This window comes from Petaurus breviceps, unplaced genomic scaffold (genome assembly GCF_028583685.1).
Source record: "Petaurus breviceps papuanus isolate PSGF00001 unplaced genomic scaffold, PetGlider_PUasm1.0 90416, whole genome shotgun sequence".
NCBI classification, from domain to species: domain Eukaryota; kingdom Metazoa; phylum Chordata; class Mammalia; order Diprotodontia; family Petauridae; genus Petaurus; species Petaurus breviceps.
Window position 1 is genome coordinate 1,676,286 of NW_027187244.1, and position 10,800 is coordinate 1,687,085.

General features: G+C 34.1%; 1 protein-coding gene across 1 annotated transcript; it reads left to right on the forward strand.

Moving 5' to 3' along the window:
* The first annotated feature begins 675 nt into the window (after positions 1–675).
* LOC138177441 (large ribosomal subunit protein eL39-like) lies at positions 676–911 on the forward strand. Its single transcript, XM_069108634.1, has one exon. The coding sequence runs from the start codon at positions 736–738 to the stop codon at positions 889–891; it is 156 nt and encodes a 51-aa protein (XP_068964735.1). The 5' UTR covers positions 676–735; the 3' UTR covers positions 892–911.
* The last annotated feature ends 9,889 nt before the right edge of the window (positions 912–10,800 follow it).

The following is a 10,800-nucleotide window of genomic DNA, read 5'->3' on the forward strand; positions in this document are numbered from 1 at the left end:
TTGATCTATTTGGAATTTGTTTGGTGTATGTTGCCAAATATGGATCTAATCCTATTTTTTTGCACTAGTGTGATCTATATCCCCCTTAGTCATTTTTTAATTGGTTAAAGAATTCCTTCTCTAGTGGAATGGTATTTCTACCAAGATTATAAAATAGATGACATTTCTTATTTTAAAAATTATAGGAAGTAAATTATTTTATTTTATAAAAGTAAATAATCTTCACATAGTAAAAAGAAATACATGCATAACAGTAAGGAAAGGGGCTATAAAATATTTTATTGAAGTAAGTGGGAACACATGGACTTAGTTCCACTGTGCAGGGAGGGTATGAGGCTATAGTCAGAGACGTGAAGTTTTGGCCTGCCATTTCCTAGCTGAGTAGCATTTTATATATGCTAGTCATAGAAAAAACATTGACTGTAAAGTCAAAGAGCCTATGTTCAAATCCTTTTGGTACTTGAAATTTGGTTGACTTCAGATGAGGTATTTAACTTTTCTTGACCTCATTTTCTGGATCTGTGAAATAAGGGTGTTAGACTAAATGGTTTCTTTGGTCATTCTCAACTGTAGATGAATGAAATTTAAGTCTGATGAAGCTGATAGGTGACAAATATGACAGTTGTATTCTATTAAATAATAAAATATGTTGAGAAATCAGTTGAAGAATTGCTTTTTGTGGCTTTTTCTCCCATCCAGCCATTGTGGTGGAAGCTTGGCTGTCATCCCATCATCATGTCCTCTCATAAAACATTTAGAATCAAGAGGTTCCTGGCCAAGAAACAGAAGCAGAATCGTCCCATCCCTCAATGGATTCGAATGAAATCTGGTAACAAGATCAGGTACAATTCAAAAAGAAGACACTGGAGAAGGACCAAGCTCGGATTATAAAGAACAGCAAATGGCCAGCTCAATGGAAGACATTCAGCACGACCGCCTCCCTCCCCTTACCATGGCATCCTTCCATTCATCAATCCATCCACCCATCATTCATCCATCAATCACTCAGTTACCTCATTGTCCCCAATAAGAAGAAAATGCCACTGTTGCCCTCCATTTGGGAAACCCTCTGCCAAGATGCAGACATCAATAAAAGGCCCCAACAAAATGTTAAAATTGTCTTGCCCTTAAATGTTTTCATAAGTTTCATCCATGAGTTTGGGTATCGTGTGTTGTGATATAGGTTAAATTACTGTTATCTACATCTCTGTAGCATTTGTATGTTTGAGGTTATGCTTAAAAGGCAGAGATCATAATGAAACAAGTTACTCCTGTCAAAAAGAACCAAGTTCTAGCCCTGCCTTGAACAAGCCATCACAATAACCTCTCTGTGTTTTGTTTTGTGTTTTAAGGAGTTATAAGAGAGCACCTACCTCACAGGGTTGTTGTGAGGGATCTTAAGGTTTGCAAACCTTCAGTGTAAGCCACCAGTGCTGCTAATCTGGAGCTGTCTCAGCCAGATTATGCACAGCTGACCATTTTAAATTATCAAACTCACAGTCAGAGGAGTAACCTGATGACCCCCTGCTTATTTCATACAATAAGCCATTTTTGTTCCTTGTTGGGAGGTGGTAAATTTAAGTGTTGGCAACTTCTCAGTTGTCGGTTATTTGTGTGTTCGGGAAAGCCCAACCTTTTGTTAGTAACTACACCTGGTCTGGGTGAATGGCTTCACAGTTTTCTGAAGATGTAATTCTGCTAATATAGGGCTTCTCCAAAAAAAAAAAAGAATTGCTTTTTGTAATTTAAAAAGTCTTATTTCAACATTCCCAAACATAACTACATGTTTGAAAATAGAATAAAACCTTTTTTTAAAGGAATTTTATCTGTTCTTACTTCTTGACTATCCATAGTGGAGTTTGAAGACTAAAGTTAAAGTATGTGTCATGTCAGGAGAATTTTACATTAATAGGGTGTTCATTTAGTGAGAAAATTCTGACTATGACCAAGACCAATCAATCTTTTTACTATCTAGCAGGAACACCAGAAAAATACAAATTTGGCCTAGTTGCTCACCTCTCTCACTCAAAATCAGAATGAAAAAAGAGATCTGTTGTCCAATGTTGGCAAATGTTGGTCGGTAAAAGGTTCATCATTGGCATCATTTTCAAACATTCAAACCAATGTTTTCTTTCAAAGAAAATGATAAGGGATAGCATAGCAGTTACTACACTCAACAAATCAAAGATAATAATTATGACTGGACCAGAAAATTTGAGGAAATATTCTCTTAGGGACATTTTTGTTTTGTTCCTTTAAAATGTTAATTGCTTATAAAAATCACAACTGTCCAGTTCATTAAGAATTTCTTCAGTTACCAGAAATGTGAATATATGTGTATGTATGCATGTGTGTATATGTGTATACATACAGACATACAGGTACTCATGTATGTATATACATACAGAGAGTGAGAATAAGAGTAAGCAAGGGAGAGCAGGAGTGAGAGAGATAGCACACGTATGTATGAGAGTGAGAAAGAGAGAGAGACAGAATGTGTGCATGAGAGAGACAGACAGAGAGAGGGAGACAGAGACAAAGAAAGACAGAGACAGAGAGAAGCAGTTTCTATGTCAGACAAAAATTGATTTGAAAGGGGTTAAAAGTACTTGCAAAATGAGTACTGTGCCACATTTCAGTTTCAAAATAGCCTTGATTTAATAAATTCCAAGTTTGCACTTTTATTCTTTGGCATTGATAGATTCAGTCATACTCTTTTTTTTTGCTTTTTGCTTTTTTTGGAGGAGGGAGGGCAGGGCAATTGGGGTTAAGTGACTTGCCCAAGGTCACATGGCTAGTAAGTGTTAAGTTTCTGAGATCGGATGTGAACTCAGGTCCTCCTGACTCCAGGGCTGGTGCTCTATTCACTGAGCCATCTAGCCACCCCCAGTCATACTCTTTTGGCTATTTTTTTCCTCTTTTAGATTTATTTAAATTATATTTATTAAGTGTCTACTATGTGTGATTTCAAGGTCTTGAGTCCAAAACATCAGACTAGGAGTAAAAAAAAAAATATCAGAGTTTTAGTCTCAGTTCTGCTAAATTGCTACACAGCCTTAGGTAAGTCACTGAATAACTCTGGGTTGGGGCGGCCAGGTGGCTCAGCGAGTTACCGCACCAGTTCAAGTGTCGGGATGACCTGGATCAAATCCGGGCTCAGACACTCAGCACCACACCCAGAAATAACTGGCCATGTAACCTTGAGCAAGTTACTTAACCCCAATTGCTTTAAAAAAAAAAAAGAATAACTCTGGGTTTCAGTTCTCCCATATTTGAAATGAGAAAAAATAATTATATTTAATATTATCTACCAGAAAAGGTTCAAACATGATAACAATGTAAGCAGTGTGTTTCTTTTACTATTTAATCTCGTTATTTTACTGCTTATTGAAAGTAGAAGAGAAGAAAATTACCAAGTATAATTCTTTGAAAATAGAATTATATGGGGGCAGCCAGGTAGCACAGCAAGTAAGAGCACCGGCTCCAGTGTTGAGAAGACCTGGAGATCGAATCCTGGGCTCAGACACTTAGCACCCACCCAGAAACACCTGGCCGTGTAACCTTGAGCAAGTTACTTAACCCCAATTGTTTAGGGGCGGCCAGGTGGCTCAGCAAGTAAGAGCACTGGCTCCAGTGTCGGGATGACCTGGATCAAATCTGGGCTCAGATACTTAGCACCACACCCAGAAATAACTGGCCGTGTAACCTTGAGCAAGTTACTTAACCCCGATTGCTTAAAAAAAAAAATAGAATTATGTGTTTAAATGTTTCTGATTATTGATGAGTTTTATGCTTACAATCAAAAATAATTCACATTTTAAAACACAATTGATGACAATACATAATGAACTTAAACATAGTTGTTGGAATGGGAGTCTGATTCCAAAAATCCTATCTGCAGTTTTAGTATCATAGCAGCAACAAGTAGCTAATGATGTGTTTTTCAGTTGTTTCAGTCATACCTGGCTCTTCGTTTTGGGGATTTCTTGGCAAAGATACTGGAAAAGTTTGCCATTTCCTTCTTCAGCTCATTTTACAGATAGGGAAATGGAGGCAAAGAGAGATTAAAAGCTTTGCCCAGGGTCACACAACAAGTAAGTGTCTAAGGCCAGATTCAAACTGAGGTCTTCCTGATTGCAGACCCAGTGCTCAATTCATTACAACATCTAGCTGCCCTAAGTCAGTAATCCTTTTCAGTCATATTTTCTAAATTAGTTATAATTTTCAGTGTAAGCATTAGGAAGCTTTGCTAAATTGAGTATAAATATTATTCCATTTTGCTAAAGTTATCATAGTGTGAGTTTTAGAGAAATATGCTAATGTTTGAAAAAGGGCTTCTTGTTTCTAAATGTAGCTTGGTATAAGTTTTCCAAGGCTACGTGTCTGACATTTGTTAAATAATGAAATCAAAAGACATATACAGAATAGTCTTTAGGGTTTGAATTTGCATTTCAGGACAGTATTTAAGCAGGGGCAAAGCTGTTGAGAGGTTATATTTAGACAAATGGCTGAATTGTTGATGAGAATTTAATTACAATTTTAAGGGTAGACAGGACAGGTATCTGTCCTTTATGAAATAAATGATTAGGGGCATTTGATATTAGAATAATATTACCACATTTAAAAAATGTTGGTTGGAAAATTTGATTGTATTTAGATAGAGCTAATAGAGCAAACTACTTTTTTTGCAGGGGGAAGACAAGGCAATTGAGGTTGTGAGTTGCCCAAAGTCACACAACTAGTTAATTAAGTGTCAAGTATCTGAGTCTGGATTTAAATTCAGGTCTTCCTGACTCTGACCCCACTGAGTTCAGTGCTCTATTACTGTGCCACCAATCTGCCCCTACAATAAATTATTTTGAGCAAATTTTCAGTCATAACGGCCTTCATAAACCCAATCTTATCTAACATCTAATCTGATTTGGCAGCTAGTTGCAGTAGTAGATAAAGTCCTGGTAGATTTAGCAAGACCTGAGCTGAAATACAACCTAGTCAAATACTTATTAACTATATGACATTGGACAAGTCACTTAACTGCTGTCTCTCACTAAAGAGAATTTACTGCAAGACTGCTAAGAAACACAATACTACATTTTGAGGACTCGATTTTAAATCCCACAAAGCACTTCCTTTCCATGGACAGAATTTGTTTTATTTTTTTCCCCTGGTTCCCTTTAATCCTTTGTCTTCCCAGCTATCAAAATGCCATTTAGTACAAGGCTAAGACTGGAGGGGAAAAACAGTTTCCTGTTCTCTCTTGCCCAAGTCAAACAGATTTGTCTCTCTAGACCACACTGCTGCACACTGCTGTCCCAATCTCACTATTTGAAAGAAATTCTTTTGTTTTTTGCCCACCCATAAAATGCTAAAACTATGAATTAAGATTGTGAGAAGTTGTTAATAAATTTTCCCTCTTTCACATGGCCTAATTTCTTTGACAGTCTCGCCCTTCTTTTAGAAATTCATCCATGCATACTGTATTGCTTCCCTCTTGGATCTTAAAATAAGCTTATAATTAGCTAGCCTCCCTAGTATTAGGAATATTAAAACAGTGAATCAATTGCTTAGTCTTTCATGTTTCTGTGAACATTTCTCATATCCTTACTGCATGATGAGATAGCATTTCAAACATACTACCCACCTCTGTTCTAGTTTGAAGGAACAATGCATCATCTTCCTTTTCAATGAAAGTCTGTCCGTTTTTATAGATGATTAAATTCAAATTTGTATGATTCTGCTTAGTGAGAGTTGGTTTTTCCAGTGTTGTCTTGGGGCCATCTTTCACTGGATCAAGAAGTATGTCCCCCCCAAAAAAAACAAGTAGACATCTAGGTCTCCAGTAGATCCAGGAACAGAGGAAAATTAGTGGGCATACACTTGAAGGAATTATGTGACAAATTTCAAAATTTACAATTGGTGAGTGTGACAGCCTGATTTTGGACTGAGACCTCTGACCCTCAATGTAAATCTATAACATTATAAAAATTCCTGCAGGAGTTTCAATTTCTCATTATAGGACTCTAGTAGAGTGTATTTCAGGCAGGAAGGAAGATGAAAACAGGGATATAAAAATGACACATAATCATGCTAATATTTTTAAAAGGCATAAAATGTAGACTTTTATTTTCTAGAAGCCTCAAATTGTATGCAGATCATAGAATAAGAAGAAAATAATTAATGTGTCAGGTCTATGACCAGGAAATTAAATCACAGAGTTTCCTAGAATGGGAAAACAATAAGGAAGAGGAGAAATCTAATTGATATTTCCTTAAAATGGGTACCATAAATGAATGCTATTTGAACTAAGAGTTTAAGTAATGAGGGAAGAGGAAAGTTAAGGAGACATCTATAACTACTTTCTTTTGACTGGGAAAGGAAAGGACATTTTTGGCATGACAGAAAAAAAAGAATAAAAGTTTCTTATGAATAAAAAATAAAAGGAATTTGGTTTGGACAAAATAATGGAAGGTTAGGGATGATAAAAGTGTGAGACTTACATTAAAATAATGGAAGTCAGATAATTTTCTATATGCATACACTCATATATATACATATTGTTTGTAAGCCTTAAAGCAATATAAAAATGTTAAGTATCATTATAAACATCAATGTTAAAGATTATGAGTGTAATAGAATATTACTGTGCCATAATAAAGGATGAAATGTACAATTTCTGAAGAAAATGGGAAAACCTTTATGAACTGACACAAAGTAATGTGAGCAGCACTAACAAAACAGTCCACACAATAATATTATAGAGAAAAATAATTTTTTAAAAGTTGAGTATTAATCAATGTAACAATAAGTGGTAAATCCAAAAGGGGAAAGACAAAATAAACCATTCACTTCCTGGCAAAGAGGTGAAAAACCTAAAATACAGAAAAAGTCACTTTCAGACTTTGCTATGTTGCAATCTGTTTTGCCAGACGATTTAGCTATGTATTGTATTATTTAGATTTATTTTTTTCTCATTGCTCAGTGGGGGTGGGAGAAGCTGGGGGGAATGGATAAGTAAAGAAAAAAGTTTTTTTTTACTTGAAAAAAACTTAAAAACTTGATGAAAAATATTGACAATAATTATGATCTTAAATGTGATTGGATTAAAATAATCAGTAAAAGGAAATATAATTGGAAAAATGCATAAGAAAACAAAACCCAGCAATTTTGATATTGATAGAACACATTAAAGCATAAAGACAGAGTAAAAATGAATGGCTAGAACAAAATTTATTATATTTCATACAATTTTATGAAATGATTTCCCAGAGTAAAAATTGGCATTGCAAACAGGGATAAACATAGAAACTATATTTTATTCAAAGCCATCATGAACAGTGAAAAACTGTGTATCTATCATGCATCTGTCACTCTTTCAGTTTCTGTTCATTTACCTATCTACCATTTATCTATTTATTGATTATACATATAAAACTAGAAGAGCCCTCATTTATACACCAAATGACAGAGCATATATGTTCTTAAATGAAAAACAAATTAAAACCAAAAAATTGCTTCCATAAAATAATTATAAGCATTTTTAACATTTCTCATTCAGGACTGGACAAATCTAACAAAATATAAAAATTACAGAAATTATTATTATTTAAATATGGTTTAAATAAATAAAAAAGAAGTATAGCAATTTTTGAATAGGAATATTTAAGAATAAAAATATTTCTTACAGTTACTAATTCTTTTTGAAAAAATGTTCTGTTCCATAATTGAATCAGAAATTAATGTTAATCATAAATAAATATAAACATTCAAAAATACTAAACATCATTTAGAGATCTGAAATGCAATAAATACATTTAGGAAAATAAAGAAATCTTAACAAAAGATACAGATGCAAATGTAAACTGCTGTATGCTAAAGAATAATAAATAATCTAACATAAGTAAGAATTTTAAAGAGAATAACAGCAATGAAACACATCTTATGGGATGTGACTAAAGCAATTATCAGAAGAATATTTATATCTATGAAAATATATCAAGAAAAAGAAAGCAATAATAAACACATGATTAAAAGTAGAAAATTGACAACTAAAAAAGAACAAAATAGGACATTTTAAAATTTGCAGTAACAGTTAAAATTGAAAATAAAATACTGGTGAATAGATAAACAGTCAGTCAATAAATATTTATTAAGTACTGTGCTTAATTCTGGGGAAACACTCAGGGAAAAGAAAAGACAGACCTTGCCCTCAAAGACCTTACAATCTAATGGAAGAAGATAGCACACAAAAGGAAGCTAAAAAGCAAGGGGTTGAGTAAGAATGGGGGTGATAAGGTCAGTGTAGTTAGAAAAGAAATGAGAAGTTCTAAGTAAGGCTCCTTCATTAAATTGATGTTTTGAAGCACAGAGCATTTTATATAAGTACTAAAATCATCAAATTATTAAATGATTTTATGTGATAAAGACAAACGAAGTTGTCAAAGTATAAAATTAACAAGGTGAGTGCATAACAAATAAAAAAGAGTAGGTAGAATTATCAGAAAAAAAATAAATGCATATTTTAAATGACCCTATCTCAGGGAAAAAAAAATAAAGTAAATAAGCCATAAATAAATGACAAAAGTAGAGAATACAAATGAATTCCGTTTATATTTTCAGGTGAATTCTATAAATGGTGGAAATATAGAGACTGGGTCTATAATTTTATTGACATAGAAAAAATGAGAATGAGGAAATACCCTATTCCAATTCAGGTCAATGACTTCTACAAAACTTACAATCTTACAATGGTGCCTAGAGTTGTCAGAGGTTAAGTGACTTGCACAGGGTTAGTCAGACATTCATTCAATAAACATTTATTAAATACCTACCTCTGTGCCAGACACTGTGCAAATCACAATGGATACAAAGGAAGGTCAAAAGACAGTCTATGCTCTCAAGAAGTTCATTCTAATGGGAGAAATAACTGTGTACAAACAATGTACATATAGGAGAAACGAAGTAATTATCAGCAGGAAGACACTAGAATTGAAAATGGTTGCAAAAAGTTTGTTGTAATGATATTTTATTGGGAACTAAAAGGAGGTGAGGGAAGTCAGTAAGTGGAGATGAGGAGGAAGAGTGTTCCAGGCATAAGAATCAGCCAGAGAAAATTCCAGGAGACAAGGGATGAAGTGTCTTCTTCATGAAATAGCGAGAAGATCAATGTCAATGATTCAAAGATTTTGTAGTTGGGAGTAAGGTATTAGAAGACTGGAAAAGTGGGATGGGCATAGGGTATAAAGGGCTTTCAGTGCCAAACAAAGGATTTTGTACTTGATCCTGTAGTCAAAAGAGAGCTACTATAATTTATTGAGTAGGGGAGTGAAACAGTCAGACCTGAAATTTAGAAAAATCTCATTGTTGACTGAATAGAGGATGAACTGGGGAGAGATGTGAATCAGTCAGACACAATAATCAAGATACAACATCAAGATCTAAGTTGATGAGGACCCATACCAGAGTGGTGGCTGTGTCAGAGAAGAGAATGGAGAATATTAGAGAAATTTTATAAAGGAGAAATTAACAGGCCTTAATATCAGATTGACTGTGGAGGTAAGAGAGAGTTAAAGTCAAGAATAAAACAAAAGTTGTGAGCCTGGGGGACTGGGAGGAAGGTGCTGCTGCCCTCATAGGAAAAGGATGGGGAAAGATAATGAGTTCCATCTTGAACTTGTTGATTTTAACATGTTGATTGTAGTCCAGTGTGAGATATTTGAAAGATAGTGAGATTGGAGAACAGCAGAGAAATTGGGACAGTATAGGCATTTCTGAGAAATGTCTGCATGTGGATAATAATTAAATCCATAAGAGACAATGAGATCACCAAATTAAGTAGTATGGGGAAGCAGAGAAGAAAAGAAAGCCCAGGACAGAACCCTAAAGTAAACATCTATGGTTAGAGGGTATGAGCTGAAGAAAATCCAGCAAAGGAGGCTGAGGAGTATTCAGATAGGCAAGAGGAGAACCAGGAGAAATGAGTGTTGCAAAACCTAGAGAGAAGACAATAGCAAGTAGGAGAAAGTGATCAAGAGTATCAAAGTCTACAGAAAGGTCAAAGAGAATTAAGATTGAGAAAACATCATTGGGTTTGACAATTAAGAGATCATGGTAACTTTAGAAGAAGCAATTTTGTTAGAATGATTATGTCAGAGGTGGTACTTGAACCCAGACTTTTTCTGACTCTGAAGTAAACTCTTTATCCATTTACACTATGGATACTTTTTGAATTCAGTAAACCAATGATACCTTTACTCCGTATTTTGTTCTCAGTAATAAATGTTTCGCTTTTATGAAACAAATATAGTCTTGATCTTCAAACTAGGTATATATCATAAAGCAGATATATAGTAAAGCAGAGAAAGGTAAATATAGATAATATCACTAGTAATATTCAAAAAAATAAAGTATATTCCCAATGTGTATTTTAGCAGGTTATTGTAATATATCAGCCATTAAATTTAATTTATATCAGGAATATAAGGATGTTTCAAAATTAGGAAAACTAATAACACAATTCATCATGAAATAACAAAATCTCTAAAAACAATATGTTTGTATCCATTTATGCAGAAAAAAGAAATAAACTTTTGACAAAATACAGCACATTTACATTAAACTCTAGGAAACAGGTTTCTGAATCCCCTTCTTTAATCTGATTGAAAGCATGTATTTAAAAGGAAGAACTCTCATACTTAATAGGTACATTAGAAACTTCCCAATAGCTCTTAAGTGAGGATTTTACTTCTATCTACTATTACTTGGTATAAAACCAGAAATGTTTGGTTATCAAAGTAAGGCAAG

What these genes read in the sequence shown, in the direction of transcription:
- LOC138177441 (XM_069108634.1), top strand. Translation starts at nt 736, where the DNA reads ATGTCCTCTCATAAAACATTTAGAATCAAGAGGTTCCTGGCCAAGAAA.